This window comes from Leptosomus discolor, chromosome 14 (assembly GCF_034619465.1).
Source record: "Leptosomus discolor isolate bLepDis1 chromosome 14, bLepDis1.hap2, whole genome shotgun sequence".
NCBI classification, from domain to species: Eukaryota; Metazoa; Chordata; class Aves; order Leptosomiformes; family Leptosomidae; genus Leptosomus; species Leptosomus discolor.
The window spans coordinates 17,600,793-17,623,273 of record NC_141404.1 but is presented as its reverse complement, the minus strand read 5'-3'; the positions used below and the strand labels follow the sequence as shown (position 1 = coordinate 17,623,273).

Genomic DNA, 22,481 nt, shown 5'->3' with positions numbered 1-22,481 from the left:
TAGGAACTGTGAATATCAATTGTTTACAAAGGTCAAGGGACTACCAGGTTGTACATACTGCAGAAAACATACAGAGCTTTGGGAGCGGCAATACAGCTCAGCACAAATTGAGAGCCACTTGGTAGTGCTTCCTGCTGGAGGGCATATGTCTTCACCGCATGGCAAGTCATGAAAGTGTGAAATAGGATCATTATGATCTCCTACCCCCATTCTGAAATAATGTTAAGGAAAACAATCTATTCCTCACTCCTCCCAAGACCTGCAAGTCTTAAAAAGACTTGGAATTTTAAAACAAAAAATACAGGGGAAGAAAAGTGATTTTTCAAAGTTAACTCCAAAACAGTTTGCAAGCTCAAGCACTTAGTTTGCAAGTGCATTTTTGTTTTAGTAATAATTAGATCCCCAGTCAAAAGAAGCAGTATTCAACAGCACAGCACTCATTTACAGAAATTGCAGCACAGTGTAAAATAGCACCTGAAGAGCTCAGACTCACCAGCAAGTTCAAAGGTAAGCAAAGGGAGCACCAGAACACCATTTGCAATGAGCAAGTTTTCTCAGTCTTACAAAGCCCAGGAGTTTACTCCAGACTCTTCCTTGCTTTCCAACTCATCTCTGTACACACACAGCAGACTCCTGGAACAGGTCAAATAAGATTCATGAGACTGCTGTTCTGTTTGGCTTTTGCACAAAGCCCCAGTCTTTCAGTAGGAAAATAATTCATCATCCATAAAAGAAAGCACTCAATGCCAGTGAACAACATCACAGTAACTGCAAGAACTGGAAGCCAACTCTTCTGTGGTTATCCTGCTGATGGCAACTACATCTCCCACACACGGACGTGCTGAGGCACAATGCTGTCCCCAGAAGTGACAAAGCACCTGGTGGCAGAACTTACCTCATTGTGCAGCAGAAGGGCTTGTCTCCTCCTCTGAGAGCTCAGCTTGCGTTGCAGCTTTCCAGGGCAAAACCTTTCCTCAGGAGGCTGAGATGGAAAACCCCTCATCTCACAAGAATTAAGTCTTTTGGCCGTAAGTTTTTTTGTTTTACAGCTTCAGGTTGCTGGGAGTTTAAGCATAGCCTTCTCACATAACAGGGGAAACTTCTCAGCTCCTATTTCTGCAGGGATTTCAGTCATAGCCAAGTTCCTCCACCACTGCAGGCCCCAGCTGTGCTTGTAGCTCCCAAATTGCATGAGACATTTTCCCCCCAGACTACCTCTCTCACAAGCTGACTCTAGAGCTAGGCTTCATGTCTCTGTGGGCTGGGCCTTTTATACCAGCCCACAGCCACAATTCATCTCACTAACGAGCAGGGCTTTTCCCTCGAGCTCCTCACCCTGGGCCCTACCTGGTTGGGGAGCTGCTGAGAAGTGAACAATCCAGTAAAGCTGCTGCTGCTGCCAGCATAAACTTAAGTAGTAAAACTATGTAAACCAGGTTATTTAAAAAGTGAGGAAGAGGAGAGTACAGGTGATGGTCCTCTGAGATGTTCATCATTAATCAGGGAAACTTTTCTGAAGCAGGGAATGTGTATTGTTCCTCTTTGCACGTATGCTGCTGACCAGCCCAGGAGGCATTTACTGGAGCATATGAGTTTGGGCTCGTATTTATTCTGTCAAAGGGAAAGAGCACATCCTGCAGGGGATCTTTCTGCTTCTATGGCTTTACGTGAGCCCAGTGATGCTGCAAAAGAAATACTGCAGAGGCCCTCTCCCTCCGGTTAGATAGTCCTTCCAACACTGAATGCACAGCACGCACCAGGCCATGATTCCTCAGGAGACTACTAGCACCCACACTCTAAGTAATAGACTGTCTGGTACTTTGCATGTTATGAGCTGCAATAAATTTACCTGGCTATTTTACCTCTTTCCCTGGTTAAAACATCCCCGTGGCCTCAACAGGTTAGACTATTCAGAGATTTGGGGTTTGCTAGTCCTACCCCCAACTCCAAATACTGTGAAGGGTTATCTGCAGCTGCAGAACGCGTTATTGTCATCAGCTGAGAGGATGCTCACAGCCACCTGACTGCAGTGTATTGTAGAGACATCTGTGCTCCCTAAAACTAGTTCCTTTCAGTGCTAGTAGCTTTTTAACCAGGGTGCTGTGAAGCTACTGTCTCTCATTTATTTATTCAGGTTTTCCTGTGCTGAGTTCAACACTGCAGCAGCTAATTCACAGCCCAGATCGCTGTGTCTCCTAGCTTTGTGTTTAAAACACCTTCTTGAGATGCTGAGATCCTCTTCACCCAGTCTAGCAGGGAGGAGTGACTGGAATCTGAATGATTTCCTACTCTTTAAATGAGCACTTCAAGTGGCAAGGCGGGGACTGGATGTAAAAGAGTGGAAAATATTTCAGAGAAAAACTGAGGAAGGCCTTATTTGTGTCCTAGCCTGGAGAAGGAAGGAAAAGATTTCCAAGCTCCAAACCACTTTAGGGATCTGGAAAATTCTTTCCTGCTCAGACCTAATTTACCTTACTGATAGATTTCTGCTGAGGAGGGTAAAGGATGAGGCAGCAAATTTCTGCAGGAAGGGAAGCTTGTTTCTCACAATGGCAAAGGCACAGATGAAGGATCCCACCGCCTGCCAGGAATGCCAGGTGTATCCCATATCCACCTGAATTTCTCAGATTAGACAGCTGGCCTGCATAAATGTGGGCTTTCAAGAAAAGTCTTGGCTCACCACAAAACACTCTGGGTACTCTGGCTGGAGTCATTCAAAGAGACAAGTTTAATTTCCAGGAGAAAGACCCATCAGTTTCAGGTTTTTCTGTTACAACATGAAATAAACAAAAAAAACCCATAAAAATCCAGTAAAATGAAATTTCCAGAAATTTTTTAGGCACATACAGACCTGGGTTTATTACATTAAAAATTCTTGTTCCTTTTTAAAATTTTTATCATTACAGTATGAAATTTACTATATAAGATATAATAAAATGAAAAAAAAATTTAAGAGAAAAAATAGACTCTGTCAGTATGTTTATTTCTAATCTTTAAAATGTGTTTTTATTGAAATCAACACTTCCTCATTAATTTAATCCCTCACAATGTTTTTAGATTCTTATTCCCAGTGTTAACCAGAGTACTTAGCTTCTGTAGAAAAAAATGTGATTACATGCCATAAAGTGAAAAAGTATTTTCATCTTGAATATAAATGGAAGTAACCTTTCCAAACAGAATATATTAACATATGCTGGAGAATCCATTGGTTATTTTGAGACCTCTTTCTTTCAGTCTTTAATCACTAAACCCATCATTTTAGAGTTTGTTTTACAAATGGCAAAAAGACCAATAGCTCTCTTGAGAATGTGAGGGTTTTTTTCTCAATCCAGGCAAGGTCTCACAAATGTGCTATATTCTAGTAATTAATTTTTAAGCAGAAATGTCATCCCATTCCCTAAAATGATAAACAAATCTGATTCTTCAGAGTTCCATTAAGCTTCTTGCAAATGAAGTAATCTTCATCTGAGAAGTACAAATATGCAGATGGTTTCACCTTATTATATCTTATTCTTTCAAACAGAAGGAAATTAGAAGAAACCAGAAACTAACAAATATCCCCAGGCAAGATTTGCAAGACCCTGAAGAAAATGGAAAAGCCCATCTGTTGCTCTTCCTCTCTTGTGATATGGAGAACAAAACCACCTAAAATGGGGTCATGTAAGGAGAAAGGAAAGGAAGCCGTCAAACACTCAGGAAAACTGTACCATCATGGTTTTTTAAAAGACCGACTCTCTCTGCTTTATCTTAAATCAATAAAGTTCAAGCTCCTGCCTTTAGGTGAAGATGTAAAACTAAGGATTTCAGTGGCAATGCGTGCTTTCTTTCAGTCCCTTTTTCCCAGATCCCATGCTGTCTTCTTGAAGGTGCATCCAAAGGCTTTGTCCACCAAGAGCTTAAGTGATGTAGGGGTGTGGATCCTCTACAGAGAGCAGCCGCCTGGGGACTAGGCACTGAAATGTTCAGTGACTGTGATGTGGGTCTTGACCTCTTTGGATCTTGGTGGCCATCATGTAGACTATGCACACTTGAATTTCCTATCATCTTTTATCTGTCTGATCCATTTAGACTGCAAGACCTTTGGGCTTTAAGTAGGGACATTTTCTTACATAGGTAGGCAAGGTGTCTACAATGATAGGGCACTAGATCTTTGGCTTGGCTTCCAGAAAGCCTCCACACTTCAGCTAGTAAATAAAAATAATGATTTGGGGCAATGTCCATGCCATTTAACATAAAAAATCCCAAATTTCCAGTATGTCCTTGAAAAGCGGATTAAAAATTTCCTTGCTCTTGACAAGACCTTTTTCTGAAAAGTGGTAATGTGGGTCGAAGCTGGGATTGTTATGTACCTTACAGCTGTGGAGCAAGTGAATAGGAGGGATTCTTGAGGCATGAAGTATGTGTGAAACCACCTACTGGATGTCAGCTGTAGACTGATATTTAGTCTGATTATTAAAGAAAATTTTATAGCAAATAAGATTAATAAGACACAAGGAATTAGAATTTACTTAGTGAGTTTTGTTAGGTAAAGAATAATTTTAGATGTAGATCTGGGTTATATTCACCAGAACTAGAGCTGGAGTTCCAATACATGAGAGCGAGCAGCTTAAACAATTAAAGAAAAAAGCACATGAACCAAGGGACATCATAAAGGTTCTGCAGAATTGTTAGCAAATTCACAAAGGAGCTGGAAGGTGTAGTTCACAGGTAACAGCTCAGAGATGTCTCTAATGGCTGAACAAAATTAACTCGATGAGACAGGAAGATGCGGAATTAGGCTCTAATTCTAAAGAGTGAAAATTTAGTTTGTGCATCAGCTAACACCTGACCATGAAACAGGCTATAGAAAAGCCAGCACTGAATGACTTTGTGGGACAATTCTGCACTGGGGACATAGGATCAGCAGATGGGAAGTAGCAAAAGTTCTCTGATCTAAGGACCTCGTACGAGGACAAGATGGCAGAAGTGCATCTCGCTTCCGTCAGCGTTGCCATTTCTGTGTCGCACACGAGCTCTCAACCTCTGGGAACCGCAGCTGGGAAAGATGGAGTCACTGGATTTCATGGCCTCTTGGTGGAGTGCTTCAGAGGAAGGAAGGTCGCATAATAATGGTGGTGTTCGTACAGTAATTGCCCAGCCTGATTTGAAGAGAATCATTTCACATCAGCACCACTCTCCTTATGGCCAGCTTGATAATCAAACCTAGGTTAGCAAAGGACTTTCAGCTTCATTTATGCCAGGACCTAGCTCTTCCCATTCCAGGCCCCTCTGTCTGTGCCAGTCAGAGAGAGGGGTTCTCTTTCAATTGCCCTTGATTTTACCTAGTGCTCAGCACCGCAGTGTTCACATCGAGGCTTCATCCTCCAGGTTACCATCGTCATGACTATGGGAAGGATCTACAACAATCTGAACAATTCAGTGGTCACGACGAGTGAATGCAGATCATTGTCCAGCCTTATCTAATGCTGTCTTTTGAGTGTAAGGGAGAGACCGCAGTTGTCTGAGAGCACATCCATGTCTGTATTCAGGACATACTCAATGTTTTGTTTTCAGAGTTACAAATCACCCAATACGCAATCAATGCAACTTGTCTGCCCCAGTTTATCTTGCATAATATAATAAGCACTACCATTGGTTATTTTTATGAAATCAAATTCTGTAACTTGGCATGACACTGTACTAGCTCTGTGCTTCCCTCCCACAACAGACATGGTACAGAGGAAGTTTGATTTGGAACAGAAATCTATGTGTTTGTATAGATCAAAGCAGAGGTATTATTTCCTATATAAAAATTAATGAATGCAATAATCACAGGCAGCGTTCACTACCAGAAAGTACACTGGCTCATTGACCTAGCGATAAGCTCAGGCAGGGGTAGTTTTTTGATAATTAGTTTGATGGAGAAAAGAAACATTGCACAGCACAATGAGGAATAAGATTTAAATAGCCAAGTATGTTTGTGTCCTCATCTTTTATCTTCTCTGCCACTTCCTTTCTGTCTTTATTTAGCTGATATTTAAATGACTGAAGACTATAACAAGGAGGAAGCCTTCTAATTGTGTAGACCATCTTTTCTTTATCGACAAGCTGAGCTTTTTCATTATTTTGCATTTTTTGCTGTGGAAGAACTGTCTACAGAAACATACCTAAAGACTGAGGTCCATCTGAGCCTGGACCTACGCAATAAACATTTTGCTAGGGCATAGCCTCAGTCTTCTGAAGAGATCATGCTTGCAGCCTGGTAATAGGTGTTTGACTACCCACTGCCTTTTTGGCAATGGATACAGGAAAAGCAACAGCTAATTTGTGAAATAGTCATCTATTCTATATATTTAACACACAGCAGGAAGAGCTAGTACCAGGTTTCAAGGACCACAACCAGAGATTTCATTTTATAACAAATATTATATTCTTATTGTAACTCTTACTGCCTTATTTTCAAAGCCTAGACTCCCCCCACTCCTGCTTTGAGAAGTGGCTCTGGCAGGATCAGGAGGCAGATGACCTGACTTGCTGCTGAAGTGTCTGTGAGTGTTCCTGGAACATCCTGCCTCAGCATCCCTGTTCCTCAAAGGGCCTTTACAATGACTTGCACTTCACTGTGTGAGCTGTCAGTCAGGAATGCTGAAACAGCTGGCTATCCTACTGTAACGAAAGGTAAAACTTCCCTGATTTGGGCAAACAGGACAAAGCGTCATAAGAAGTCACATAAAGAGCACTGTGAGACCACAGTTCTGTGCTCACGGGACCAAAGTGTCAAGAGATTTATTTAGGCACCTGAAAATGCAAATAGGTGTTTATTAGATATTTTAAAGTATATGATTCTATAATTTTTATTAAAATGCTGGGAAATAATGGCCTTGCTTGCCTAAATCCTTTTAGAAATTACATCCCTTAAGCACTGAAATATCTCTAAACATTGGCCTTCGGTGCTCCAGGAAGCAGAGTTACAGAGAAAGCTCACAGCCGGCTCGTATTTTAAGGAAGATTAAGAAAACGTCAGAGTTGAACAGCAGGGCATTGAGCTAAAGTGATGATCACTACCAGGCTAACCATATCCTAGAAGCCCCTTACTCTCTTAAAATTAGAAGAAAAAAAGAAAAAGTGAGCAAATAAGGATAAGCTAGGTGTCTAATTCGGCTACCAGTAGGGATAAATGCCTGCATTCAAGATTAAGTCATTAAATTTATTGAATATTCATGCTTTATAAAGTACAGGACAAATCTCTTGTGTTTTTATTTATGCCTTTGTGATGTACATGCAAATCAGATTCAATGCTGATGATATTAATCACTCCATCTTTCCCCAAGACCTATGGGTGTCTGTTGTTGTTCCACACAGTTACTAGCAGTAGCATGTCTCTGTTTCTTGCTGTTTCTCCCTTTTGCAGTGCTGCAGTTCTATAATGTGCCCTATGGAAAGAGAGAGAAGAGATTTTTTTTTTTTTGTCTTTTCCACAATACCTGAACTGCTCCATACCCTTGGGTCTCAGCCCAGGATCTGAATCTCCATGAACTGAAGTGCTGGCTCGTAGAGCTGGAAGTGACACATAGACAAATGAAAGTTAATCTCCAAAGCACCAGCATCTTTTGGTCATCTTCTACCCTGGTTCTCCCCAGAAATTAAAAGCATTGAAAGCAAAATGGCTACTTCACAAAGTCCATCCATAGTATAAAAATAAGACCATGAAATTCGTGATCTTATTCCCCATCCTTCAGTCAGACCTCACTGCTCAGAACCGCCACAGCATCACTTACTCCGTTCTTACACCTGGGCCATAGAAAGATAAGAAAAAATTTACTGAGGAGAAAAACAAAAACATGAACACAACCACAGATCAGATTTACACAGCTATAAACATGAAAAGCAACATGTTAATATGATTTTTTTAAACTTTGAAAGTTCTGACTTTATTGTATATCACCAGTTCCACATCTGCTCACCATGACTTGAGATATCGCTGCTGGACTGCTGCACTGAGCTTCATATGAGCACACATAGCTGCATGAATGCTTATTAATACAAGCTTGCAATCCTTACAGAGCTTGTTTCAGAGCTGACACTTACTAGTTAAAGTTGGTCTTTCCTTCCCTTACGCCAGAAAGAATGACAGAAAGTCCCTTGTACAGGTACTCCGCAATCACAGCAAGCCTCCCCAAGGATAATAGTACATACAGCTGGAGTGCAGATTAGAAGTGAAACACCATTTCTGATTTTAAATGCATAAGCAAATTTGCATCCCATTTCCATGCTTACTAAAACAATTTCTGCACATAAAGGGCTTCGCTCCTCTAGTGACAAAGAGGGCTGTTTTGGATGGGCTGGGAATCGCAGGTGCTGGTTAAACTTTGTCAGGCCTGTCTGCATAGCAGAAACCAACCCACCCAGGCCCCAAGCCTACAGATGTGCACTTGATGAGCTCTTGAGTTCATCTGCTAAGGGAAGTCATCCATGTCTGCCCCGCATCCCCATATTGAGGAAAGGGGAGAGGAGGGCCTGGGCAGCATCCCATCCCCTCCTTCCGGATGCAGCAAGCCCTGCGGTACAGAATGGAGCACACAAATGTGCTTCCTAACGACTGCTGTGGAAAACACTTTAACGCAGCAAACACTAGAGACCATAGAAACAAAATTGATCCTTTTCACGTGTTTTATTTAAGCCACTGGTAATTTATTTTGTGTCTGAGTACGAAGGCTTGCAGTGAGAATTTGTTGATGTTTCACTACAAACCTATGCTTAAAAAAAAACCAAACGTAGCTAGACTTAGCGTGATGAGAGGCCCCTGAAGAAACCATTCTTCGTGATGGGGATTTAATTATTCTAGTATTGACAAAAATGAGAATTAAAGGAGGAATCAACCTGCTGACTTCCACAGGCAGTAAAAAACAGGTTTATCTTTCACTGTTTATTGAGCTCTTAGATATGATAAATTCAATAATAGTCTGGTGGGTGTTTAGTGCTTTATGATAATATATCATTTGACTTAAAGTAATCATGGTCTTAGGCTATAAAGGTAACAAATAAGACTTGAGACAGCATCATGTTGCTAAGCGCAAATATTGTCGGAAAGATGGTGGGAGAGGAGGGGGCAGAACAAGGAAAAAGTAATATTTAAAGCAAACAGAGTAAATAATGCATCCATGTTGATCCAAGTAATAGCAAACAGTTAAAAGTGATAATGGAAGTTACTGGAGTAAAGCAACAACATATCAAATATAGACAGAAAGCAATTACAAAAGGTATAATAGAAAATTGAAAGGACAAGCTAGCTGATATGAAAGGCTCACAAAAGCTCTGTAAAACATTCAAGGGGAAAAAGTTGCACTTCCTAATAATCCACGAAGGCTCAGAGAATGCTAATTAGCGTAGAGCTGCTCTTCATTTGTACAAGGATGTATGGGCCTGTTCCAGGTTTAAATAAATGTCTGAATGACAGAGACTGAACTCATTGATGTTAGGAAATTTACTATCTTTCAGATCTTCCCCACACCACTCATTTTATTGCATCTACCTTTCCAAGAAGCCAAATTTAAATTACTTTCAGACTGGAAAAATAGAAATGCAGATACTGTACAAAGTAGGGAATATTGTACAGGAGAAAAGTTAGACACCAATCATCTCAGGGTTCAATTCCTCATTCAGCCTCAGCTTTTCTGGACAAGTCAGTTGCTTAGATGTCTAGCAGGATTTTCAAAGCCATCTTACCTTCAAAAGCCTCAGTGCTTAGTCCAGCGCTGAGAAGGATGCTCATTACTTATTAAGACAGCTGATTCTACAGTTGTACTTTCAATATCTAAAAATTCACACAAAAAAGAACAGCAGAAGGAATTCATTCATTTTAGAGATTTCATCCTGAAATCCTGTCCTCCATAGGAAGGGAAGCTGGCTGGCATGTTGGAACTTCACACCCTGTTCAACCCCAAAGAGATCTACAGACCCAACCTCACACTACATTATCATTTTTCCCCTACAAGTTCTTAATTAAGAAAAACAAATGAACAGTTAGCCCAAGAATCTGATTCATACAAGTAGATATCTTATATTAAATAGTGCAACTCAGCAAATACTGAAATTTAGATTTTAAAAATAAATGCGACTATTAACTATGGAGAAAATTGTGCTGCTCCATTTTGCTGTGAATGCTAATTTTTCTGCTTTAAGTATTCCTTTTCTTGCTTTTAAGCATATTTGTTTTTTAAATTGCTGTGACTTTATTTAACAACATTGTTGCTTATGCAGCAAACACTTATTCTTGGAATCTGACAGCCATCTAATAAAGATGATGTGTAGAAAATAAGCTGAACCATCTAGAAATTGAAGAAATCACTGTTAATGATCCATTTCATTCTTAAACAATAGAATTCTGTGCATCATTGATGAGCCAACCAAATATATGTAATATTAATTGTTGATTTTGATACAAAGATCAAGTAATATGCAATGCCATCTTTATCTGGAGGGCCTTACTCTCATTTCCAACAGAATTCAGCTATTTGCCCATATTTAGCTCACCAAGCAAATTAATTAATCATTCTTTCACTATTGTGCCTGCAAAAAAGAATAGTAAACACTAAGTCTGGAATGTTTTCTACTGAGTCAACATCTAAATGTTAGTCCCATTCTGCATTTATTATCTGTATTAACATAAATTAATTAAAGATGCAACAAACAGCTTTAACTGACATTTTCTACAGGAAATACTGAAAAGGCCAGTCTGACTGATACTGAAGTCTTGGTTTTAAGAGCACAAAATCAATTGCAACCTTAGCTATGCAGAGCAAACAATACTTAAATATTCAACCCAGAATAGTACAGAAGGTAATCCTAAACTGAACCCACCATTTCCGCACCGAGAAGCGCTGGAATGCTGTATAAAGATCCCCTAGAGCTCCATGCTCTGCAGAGGTAGGCTGCGGAGGTACGAGGTACCAGCCAGGTGCCTGGGCCGAGCAGCTGGAGGCAGGGGCAGTTTGCCTGTGCAGACACCACGGTCACGATCATTCCCTCCCCATGCCCCAGCCTGACTGCGCGTGGCTAGTGCACACAGACCTCAGCCGATCCTCACTTCATGCGTGGGGCTCTGGGGATCTGAAAGACCCCATTGCAGATTTTTCTGCTTGGATTGGTGTATCTGATTATTGGTTTCTAAATGGAATTGGAGATACTGATTTCTTGGCATTTAGTTCTGCCTTAGAAAATTATCTCACGCATTAGTTTTCCCCCATATTCTCAAAGAGCACCATGACTTCTCTGCCAAGTGAGAAACTGCAAGCTATAGTCTTTGTTAGGAATTAACACTTCAAAAGCAGAATAAACCTCAAAACACAGGGCTGGAAGCAAGCAGGCCACCAGCGTGCTGCAGAAGGCAAAGAAAAGAAAATTTTGAGAAGAGGCACTGGGTAAAATCATAGGTTTAGAAGCAAACACCAAATTAGCAAGCTTTAACACTTCTTTTTAATTTTTATTTTTATTAACAGCATTTCCAATGTTTAAGGTCAATCATCAGCCAAGTCTCACAGTCCAGAGGCCAGAATATCTGGTACTCCCTCAAGGCACATGGACACGTGCATTTCTTCCTCATACATTCTCCCCCCAAAAAGCAGCGATGCCTTTCTTAACATTCACCAGCTTAAAATAAAGATGTATTGAAAATATACAATTTATTTTCCCCCATATATTTCAAACACAGCAATACAAAGTTTAAGGTCATTGAGAACATGACAGTTTATCAGAGCTTCATCTCAAACTCTATACATACGTGCTTTTTTGACATTCTTCATTTTTATTATGAGCTTGGTACAATTTTCCTCAGAGAGCTTAGAATGATCACTGAATGAAGTTTTAATTATTTAGGCCCAACATAATGCAAAATACCAATAAAAATAGCATAAAACCTTTAACATCAAATTTCTAAGAATGGTAGGGTTTGTAAGCATAAATATTTAAATGTTAAGGGGCTTTATTTCAAATACTTTGAAAGAGAAACATTGCCACTTACTGGCAGTACCAATGTCTTTGCAATATTTGTAGGCATTTATGTGCATCTTTCAAAAGCTCTATTAACCTTTATACTATTTGTCAATAAAAAGCCCCATTAACATTTAAACTGTGTATGTCCAACTGTCTACTTCAAACAAGAATCAAAAGATAGCCTGTTAAGAAAATTATTTATTACAGACTACATTATTGGGACTGTACACGTTGGAGATTTCAAAAAGCTCACATTTCTTAAAGTAAAAAAAAAAGAAAGAAGTAAAAAAAGAAGTAAAAAAAAAATAATAATCATCAGTTGGCAAAAAGGCTGCACTTGGCCTGAGCAGGCAACATGACAGCCCCATAGGCGAATGGGTATCACCAACAACACACTACAGCTTTGGAAAGAATAGTGCAACCAGCTTGAGCCACTGCAGGAACACTGGAGGTCTAAAGAGATCACACTGTGTATGAACTGAAATTTAAACACTGCTTTTGCAGTAGGATCATCAGAACTCACCTGACATTAACAATTTGTCTTCATCGGGCAAAAACTTGATTATAATCAAAGATAACATAAACATTGGATAAGAACTGAAATCACAGCTGTGCAGATGACAAGACTCTTCAATCAAACTGCTGAACTGGAAGTGCCAAAGACATAATTCACCAGTTCATATACATCCCTCAAAACTCGGTTGTTTCAAGCACCACTGACTTAGTAAAATTCTATGTCCTGCTTCTGTAAAGTGGGTATTTCAAAAGGTAAGGAAAAGTGATCCCAACATCTAAAGACTGAAAGTGAAGTCAAGCAGTCTATTACCACTGCTTTTACAAATCATTAACGAAGACACCATGACCTGTTCCACTGAAGAGAAAAAAAAAATTCATGAATTGTCTTCAAGTATGCGAGATGCACCCACAGTGACAACAGAGGCATTCATTTCATTACTTAACAAGGAAATCTATAGATTCCACAGAAAATTTACACCTAAAATGAAGCTAGTGTGACAAATGGTGCTCACGTAGCAACAATAAAACTGTAAAGTCCACAAATTCAACAAAAATGCATTTTAGTGGTTTTGCTTCCTCAGGCTCCAGTTGGCAAGACAACCACTTCATGCAACCACCCCTTTCATCTCACGTCCGTCTTGTCTTCTGTTTTTTCGTTTGTCTCTTCGCATCCTCTGAGCCACCAGTGTCAGAACCTGTCTGTCCAAGAGCACGTACTCCTTGCAGTCGAGTTGTCAGCTGTAGCAATAAGGGAATAAGCTGGGCAAAAAAAAGAAACAAAAGGGGAAGCAGCTTGTGATTACAATGGTATGTAAGGTCTGAACGATAACGGTCTTTGGACTCATGCACCCCCAAACAAATAAAATCCATTGTGTAAACAGCACATCTACAAAGATACCAGAAAATGGCAGTAAATCTTGGGAAGGAACCAAACCCAACTTCTGAGAATTTCTGATAATCAAAAACTAAAATGATTGTCAGCAATTTTTTTCCCTGCAGTCATCTAGCCAAGAACAGCAGGTTGAATCCCCTGTCTGGAAGATGACCGCTATATTCAGCAGAGGCACTTCTAGTGACACTGTAAAAAAATCCTTGAATCCCACATTCTGTGCTGTCTTACCCATTTGCAGACAAATTTCTTTTCTCTTATCAGCAAAACAGAAATGCAGTCATATCACAGAAAACTAGAAGAGCATGGCTTGTCAACAAAGACGGGGGGGGTTACGTAGTAGGTATATTGTTCTCGAGACCTTTTCACTAGCTGAAGAGATCAGACTCAATGACTTGCAAGATTTTTTCCAGTCTGATTTTTCCAGAAGCCAATAAAATAATTATTTTCACTCCTATTATCACTGAGTCTGGTTATCTGAATTTGAATGATGCTGTATTGTTATTTTCCCAAAAGCCATCAAATGAGAAGACAAAATTCAGAAATGGCACAGGAGCCCACCTTCACACTAAGTTTTTTTAAAGGAAAGTAATTGTCCAAAAACATGGCTACATTGTGGCTTTTCTTAAAATATTGCATGTAAGGTGACTGCTGACTGCATCTCTGTCTGGATAACCACCTCAACAAACCCTCACTTAACACGGTACAAAGTATTCATTTATAGGACAACAATATTTGGGTAAGACAAAAAAAACACATGACCTACCTTATCGTGGTTGTAACCAGCCAACAACAGAAGCAGCGTCAGTGGTAACGCTATGTAAGATCCTTGGGCAATATCTTGTTCAGGCAGCTTTCTCTGAAAACAGTGAGGACCATGTGTTTGGTTTTTTTAAACAGTCATTTTGACTATGAAATCCCTCAGCTTTAAGCAACGTCAGCAATAGGATCACGTGGCACATCCAGCCCTTCCCATCCGACTTCCTTCTAAGCACTGCTCTAAGATTTACTTTACCTTCAACTTCAAAGCAGTCCCCTTGATCAGATTCATTAATCTATTACCTTCTTCCTGGAGTTCGTTGTTTTTTAAAGCCAATTCACTGATGGTCAGTCTCCACTTTGCAGTCAACCTAGTGTGCTTTGATTTACCTGTCATATGCTGCCCAAGCCTCTGCGATCCCAGTGATAATACTACAGCAACCATACTAGCACAACACCTGTCAGACACATCTACATCGTTCAGTTATAACTTTCATTTCATGTTTTCCTCGTGTTTCACTGGCAGCTGAACAGGCAGCAAGATGCAGGAAAGAACTAAATCATTTAAGTATTACAGAATAAACGCTTCACTAAATTGACTGTGCTTTTCAGAAGTGCAAAAAGACACTTCTGTCCCTCAGGGGAGAAGTCTTCCCCTGATGCTAGTTTGAGAACCCCTCTGCTTTACCCTCTACGTCAGCTCCAACAACTAAAGCGCTCTTTTTGGCCTAGTGATACTTCTTTCATATACGCGGAATTCTTTACAGGAATTCTGATAACAATCTTATCTTTCTCCTTCAGCCCCCAGTTACTGCCACCTTTCAGTTAGTGTCACGGCTACAACTCCTTACCTGCCTCCCACAATACACCAGGTTATTATATCCCTGCCTGATGCCTTGAACGTGGCCAAATCCAAATTCATTGTCTCATAAACACCTTTATATTTACATTAATAGCAAGTTTGACCAAGACCACAAAATACACACAGGCTATACTACCAGACATTGCTCTCAACACTCGAACATTTAAGTATTTTGTACTTACAGTGGGACTAAAGATCAATGTAATGTGTTTATGATATCCAATAGCAGTGAATGAAACTTGAGGCAGGGTGTAGTCATACTGTGATTTGGACAATGTAGAATCCAGGAGCACCACGTAATTCTGTGGGTAAAAAAAAAACAAACCACTCAGTCTACAATACCAGTAGCAGTCTGAGACAAAATCAGATTTAAAGGCAAAAGTCAGGCTTCAAATCATCTGAGACACTAGTCACTTCAGCATGAAGGTAATACTGCAGGCACACCAGAAATAACACTTCAGTGTTCTTAGGGAAAAAAACTGAAGTGAGCCAAGCTAATCATTCAGCAATATTCTTACCTCTCCATCTCGGAGAAGTGGTGGGAAATGGAAAAATAGGGATAGGCCTAAGTTGACTGTATGAATTGGGTTGTCAAGATTTTCACTTTTGTAGAGCTTCACCTGTGAGGGAAAGAAGAAAGCAGAAAGGAGGTAATTCTGAGCCTGCACCACAACAGGTATTTCAGGCATCCCATCTTAAGGGATGCACTTAAGCACTTCAAAATTCATCACGTGTTTTATAAACAGAAAGTTGTCAAGAAAGAACACCTGGAATTGTTCTAATCTGGGATGTGAAAAGTCACAGAAACAGTCTTTTTACAGAACTTGAAATAATTTTGGAACCACTGATGTCTGACATTTTCACATATCTAGTGCATTAAAAGTAGTCTGTGCTGTGCATCAACCAGAACTGAGCAATTCTTTTAAATAATCCCGGCAGTTTCACAGGAAATTCCAGCTGGGGGTTGTTTCTATTTCTCTGACAGGCTCATTTTGCTTGATTCCAACTTCTCTGCATTTATTTAACAAGCTAGACAACCTCAAGCCACAGAATAGGCCTGAAGTCCTCAGCAAATACAGTTTGCTCAGAAACCAGCATAATTAAAAGAGGGTTGTATTGTAGCTGAATAAGGCCGGTAGGGGCAGCAGCACCTCCTCACATGAGGCTGCCTGTACACACAAATGTTTATCAGCCACTGTGCCTCCTCCAGAGGACACAGTAAGTGAAGTGATGGTTTTTGTGGACCACTCTGAAGCAGCCTTCTAGTATCTATACCATTGTTTGTAAACCTCTGGATGAGATATTTGCCAAGACTCAGCTCTCCTAGCAGACACAGCCCAACTAAACTGTCATTGATTCTGCCCAGTGCTACCATGGTTGCAGCTCCAATTGCAGCTCACCAGAGCTTCTGCAGTTGTTTCACCAAGGCCATGCAACCAGAAGGGACCAGACTGAGGTCACAAAACTGCTCACATGTCTGTAGCAAATCTTAGTACATCTTTCAAAGCCAAAAATTTCTGCCTTGAAACCAAGGGTGATGATAGGCAGCCCTCAACAGCACACATGCACCACATGCAATGCAAGACCCAACCTAATATGAAACAGGTACAGGCTTGGATAACTTCCATATAATAAATTTTGACATCAATTCCTATTTGCTTAGTGTGAACTGCAAGGGTCTCGATTTCCCCAGAAAGACAGGAAGCTTGCTCAGGTGCTCTTCAATAAGGTGATACGTTTTCCCTTCACACCCGCTCTGAGTGTTGGATCCTTTGGATGTCTCCCAGAAAAAACAACAGCTTAGCAATGAGATCTTGGCAGGTGAGATGCATAACAGACTAGTCTGAAAGAAATCCAGGCATTGCATTTATATTCATAGGTAACATTTCAAGAACCTTTCAAACCTGAGAAATGGTACTATAACTCCTACCACACTAACACCTCTTGCAGGTACTTCCAGCATTTGCACCCTAAGCCAAAAGGATCACAGGGGTGGGTTTAGCAAGTTTTGTCAGATCACAGTGCAATCTTTTGAATTTTGAAAATGTCAGCTTTACCATTTGTCTCATACTCTTTCTTACAACTGTACTCCTAAATTCATGTGTCCTATGGTATGTTGCATTCACATCGTATCTTCTTGCTAGCAGACATGCATGTCGAAAATTCCAGGTATTTCAGGAATTAATGGAGTTCTCTGATACAGAGGACTCATTCCACCCCTCGTGTCTTGCTCTCCCTACAGAGAGGGCATCCCTAATCAGGGAAGCAGACCCAGAAATGTACAGGCCAACCTGAGAAAGTATTTCCTAAACATATTCCCATGAATAATGGAAACACTAAAGCAAAGCAGTGAGGAACATTGGAATCTTAATTCTATCTGGAATTCAAATTCACCTTCATTAAAGTATTAGTCACAATACAGTTCCGGCTACTGAACAATTTCCAGTGACCCTGCAAAAAAACATTGGGAAACCAATGGCAAATACACCTGACAAAGATGAAAAGCTTGAACTTACACATAATGTGGAGAGATATTCAGAAGATGTAATTACATTTCCACTTAAATCAAACTGATTAATTTGCCGAAATGCTATAATATTAACATCATCAATGTCACTGTTCCCAACCTGAAACATAAAACACAGTCATGTTTTTACCAACAGAGGAACAGCTAACAGAGGACAGTTAACACAACATAAATATTGCTCATAATTTTAAATGAGAAGTGAAATTTGTTCTATACTAACCACAAGGAAACTTGAAGGCTTTCCAATTGCAAGTACTTTTCCTCCAGAGTGCACAGCTCGGAATTACAGACTTGTGCATTATCAGCACATGCCTGATGGCATGAAGTTAAATGAAAAATGGAAGAAGTATCAAAAGCATGCGTTACTTTGGAAGACGCCGAGTTACATACACAGGACTGCCTGACATCTGAACATGGGTCTCAGTATTTTGCATTTGTGCTGAGATGCATATCACTATGCTAGGATGTTTATACAGTTGATTAATGAGGAATATGCTCGTATTATAATATAACTTACCTCAAAAATACGTACCTTTACATCCTTCAAAATTGTTTAAAATACAAAACATTTGCATTTCTAAATTCAAACTCTGATCACAGTAAGGAAAGTCATTTACTCAAACACTACAGTAACAGACAGGTCATGGTTAGGTCAGATGCCATATCGACAGTCTGCCACCACTGAGGCTGTACATTTTTCCTGCAGGTGTCTTTCGAACATTTCTCTTTCCTGGAGAAAATGTCAGGCTAGCCAGGATACTATTAGTACAATGTACTGCATACAGCAGTACATAACCTTCATGTGATTTTCTGGAATTGGGGTTGCCATTCTCTTCCCCTTCCCAAGCAGCAAGCACTCTTAGCAAGAAGACACTAAGGACTTGAAAGATTTCTGCCCTTCTGTTTTGCTGCAAAGGAGGGCACCCTGGTCAGGGATGTGTCTGTACTCATATAATGACCATCTCCCACTGAAAAGTTTTGGACAACTAAAGAAGGCTAATTAAACTTTGCTGGATATCAAGATATAAATGCAAGGCAACTAATCTGAATTGATAAGGATGGAGGAATATTCAACAAGATTTCATCAGCTTTCAATTCAAAGTTATTATTATATTTTATAAGATTTGCTAATCTGAATGACAACTACATTTACATCAAGACTGCAGGATTTGGACCAAATAAAGCATAACAAAATCTATCTATCAATCAATAACTACATAAGAAGATAGCATAATATGACAATTTATGACATCCTCAAGTCACTAGTGCTTTGTTCCACATCATAAAGAAATGCTGAAAGGTATTCTATTCATTTATTCTCTCATTTCTTGATGTATAGTTTTTGTGACTGTGAAAGAATCCTTCTCCCTGGTTTACTGTTTGGGCTTTACCTTATTTCAATTTCAAGCTACAGTGCTGACACACAATACAGGGCCTGTATTTAGGGACCTAGCTTGCTGAAAGCCACTTGTCTAAACAGAATGCATTCAACTGCATTGCTGCTCATAGAACAGATAAAACTTAGACAGACACATTTAATGTTTAAGTGACGCTACAAAAAAAAAAAATTTACCTCAATTGCCCGATGCTGTGGTAAAGCTCTTTCAATGTGATCATTGCCTTCAGCTTTGAGTTGGACGTGATACACACAACCAGGCTAAATGCAACATTCAGATGATAAATCCCACACCAAATAATACATACTTTAGTTTTAGAAAAGAATAAGAGATTTCCATTTAAGACACACCACCCAAACAGATCTAACTCTATCCAGTTGAAGTTTTCCTTACCCCAAATAGAAAATTTAACTCAAAAACACCATCAGGGGCATTTACTGCCAGCAAATACAAAAGACCTATCACAGAACTTTCACTGGTTTATTACATCACACTATTAAAAGAAATCATCTGCTGTAAAGTGTTTTAGCTAGAAAGAAAATACATTAAACAGGATTAAAACCTGATCAAATACTGTTTTCTACTTCAGCATATTGCTTACTCCACACAGAGTGGTCCCAGAAATTCAGCTTCCACAGTTCCTGCAGAACAGCTTACTTCACATACGTCCTGTACAATTAACATCATACATACACCCAATGCTTTGCTAAATACGCTGTCACAGTATTTTCACAAGAGAAACTAAAAGCTTCCCCAAATTCTTTTGCCTAAGAAAGTTCCCTGCTGTAACACCTGAACACTGCTGAATGCCTGTTAGACCCATTTATACACTGACTGGGGGCTCGGGTTATGTCACGTGAACTGTTCAGTGTTTGTGGGAGGCCATCACAGTGTGCTGGCAGCAAGTTCCACAGCCTTACACTACAAGTTTTTCCCCCCTTTACTAGAACGAATGTTCACTACATGACAGCGTTTCCTAACAGAGAGACTCAAGTGAATCTGAGCTAGAAAATACGAAGGAAAATAGAAGTCTGTAGCTAATTAATAAAACAAATTTTATTGCTCCATTATCACACTAACATAAAAGAAAGTGACATAGAGTGTTCTAATCCTTACCAGAAGGCCACGCAGCCTGAATTTGCCCTCTTCATCAGTTATCGTGTCTTCTCCATAGATGCTACAATCCTTCTGCCCCACAGCTTCTACAGAGACTCCCTGCTCAGGCTCTCCATTTAAGGAAGAAATTGTGCCATAACAGCTGGAGGTATAAAGAGAACCAATTGCTACAGATGTGCAGATGCTGTTTTAAAGTACATTTTAAAGACATTTCATTGTCATAACTGACGGAAAAAGTACTTAATATATTTAGCATAGCACAGAGAAGAAAAGGGGAATTCATAATGTATATGTAAAACTGCTTAAAGCATTAGAATTAGCTACAGTTTAGAGCACACCTTTAGGAATCTAAGTTCCATGACCTCCAGGAACAGCAGCACTTACTCCTGAGGGCAAGGAAAGGAAGGATCTTGAAGTCAGATACCTGAATTGGTCTACCATCCCTAGAACAGTCCTCTACTCTCCCACTTGATGCAGCACAAGCCACTTCCAGTGGCACTGACACAGTGCTTTCATAGCAATGTTTCTTCTTACAGTCCTGCCATCTGGGCTTAGGTATATATCCGCATGCATGACAAAAGGCTAAAACAAGTACTCACACACAGCATAATAAAGTTAAATTGTGCCTTCAAAAGTACCCTCCAAACCTTCAGAACAGAGGTGTGTCAGGAGAAAACATGGGTTTTGCATAGCGCATCCTGATGCAGCATGTAGCATTTTGCAGGGCATTTCAGCTCTGCTGACCTGTAAGCTGTTCTGTAACCAGTTATCCGGATTTTAAGATTCTGTCCTTCCTGCACTTCAATCATTTGTGATGATGGTTCAAAGCGAAACTCCTTCATCATGGGTTTAAAATAGTACTGCCCTGGGCTCTGTGAAGAGGCATAAAACAAGCTGTTTACTGATAGTGACACTAAAATCCACCAACTCCAAACAATTCTTTCTGCAAGAGCTCCCAGAAGAGTTAAAGTTCTCTGTCCCAACCATAGGTTAAACTGATCAGAAAAAGGTAAGCACTGAAAAACGGGGAGCACATTGCACAATAAACCAATGGAACACCATCAGGTTATAAACCCTGAAGAGGGAAAGGAAACTATGGCCCTAAACCTTACTGGAAGATCTCAACGACAGGAAAGTGACCAGGAAATGTCTGCAAGAAAACTATTCAGGCATGTCTACACACATGTACAGATCAATAATCTAATTACATTTTTTTTTCCTCTAAAGACTCTCAAATGATCATCAACAAATTGGCTTCTTTCATGTTTACAGACTGCAAATTAGTAACTGAGATCAATCAACATTATCTACTACCTGCTGGGGAGAAATCTCTTGCCAGGTTAGATATCACATCTTTTCACTCGCTAAGATTTTACTCTGAGGGACTCCCACTCTGAGGGACCTACATTCTCTCACTGTGGGTTATGATTTCAAAGGAGACCATACATCCCCCTGGCACTGAGGAGAGCCAATAGCATCTCTGGTTTAGAGGGCAAAGTAATGCAGCTTCACACATGCAGCCACGTTCAGAAGAATCAATTTCAACTTACCAGATTAGAAAACGTCAGCATGCCATTATCCTGTGTAAGGAGGTTGGACCGAAACACCCCTCCACTGAGAGACAAGAGAACTCCAGCAAGAGCCTGGTCATCCTCTGATTTGATCTATTTTGAAAATGCAATAGTTTTAAGTGTAAGTGAGGGTTGCTGTAAGAAGAAGCGTTCAACTGAGGGGTCCTTACAGAGCGCACAGATGTGCTGGCTCTGAGCACTCAGCTGTAAGCAGAAGAAAACTAGCCACATCTGCAGCGTACCCCCTCCTGCAAGACTGCAGGGCTACAGAAGTTTGTGCTATCAACACCTGGGCAGTCACAGCCACACATAGCATGTGTCACCGGAACAGTCATTCTCTCTTCATAGGACAAGCCGTGGGCCAGAACAAAGTATCCCAAAGACTAGAACCAGGCACTAGTTGGACCAGACTGTACACGAAAAAGATCACCCTGAGTGATAAAACTCATGAAGAGAAGGTGGTCCGACTCTACAAAAGCAAGTAAAGCCAGTCTTGTGGACTGCAGGCTCTAACTTTCACTCTAGACTCTTTGCAAAATCTCTTCTGCATAGCAAGTCATGATCTACAACTAAGCCCATCTACTGAGCTTTGTTTCCCCGTGGCAAAATTATCTTATCCTGGAATCCCACACCCGTTCATGTTTGGCTGGAACACAGGGGTAAACTTTTTTGCCTGTCTAGCTCTAACTAGCATTCATGCTGAATTCATTCGGAACCCAAAGTGTTTAGAACATTACCTCGAATGTCACCCCAGCAAGAGCAAAAGCTTTGAAGTCCCCAACTGTTCCTTCCACTGCAGTCAAAACAAACCCTTCTTTCTGAGCAGTAACTGTATACTCCAAGTCACTGTGGAGTGGCCCAACACTTCAAAAAA

General features: G+C 40.2%; 1 protein-coding gene across 1 annotated transcript in view; it reads right to left on the bottom strand.

Annotated features, from left to right (window-relative positions):
• Nucleotides 1–11,448: 11,448 nt before the first annotated feature.
• Nucleotides 11,449–22,481, bottom strand: part of NOMO2 (NODAL modulator 2) — a 29,080-nt gene continuing 18,047 nt past the window's right edge. The window contains exons 22-31 of the mRNA XM_086473345.1: nucleotides 22,345–22,471; nucleotides 21,587–21,700; nucleotides 20,781–20,908; nucleotides 20,037–20,178; nucleotides 19,097–19,180; nucleotides 17,513–17,623; nucleotides 15,515–15,616; nucleotides 15,179–15,298; nucleotides 14,142–14,234; nucleotides 11,449–13,245 (exon numbers count right to left, since the gene is read on the bottom strand). Coding sequence (XP_086329471.1) covers nucleotides 13,114–13,245; nucleotides 14,142–14,234; nucleotides 15,179–15,298; nucleotides 15,515–15,616; nucleotides 17,513–17,623; nucleotides 19,097–19,180; nucleotides 20,037–20,178; nucleotides 20,781–20,908; nucleotides 21,587–21,700; nucleotides 22,345–22,471 — 1,153 coding nt within the window. The 3' untranslated portion in view covers nucleotides 11,449–13,113. The remainder of the gene's footprint in view (nucleotides 13,246–14,141; nucleotides 14,235–15,178; nucleotides 15,299–15,514; nucleotides 15,617–17,512; nucleotides 17,624–19,096; nucleotides 19,181–20,036; nucleotides 20,179–20,780; nucleotides 20,909–21,586; nucleotides 21,701–22,344; nucleotides 22,472–22,481) is intronic.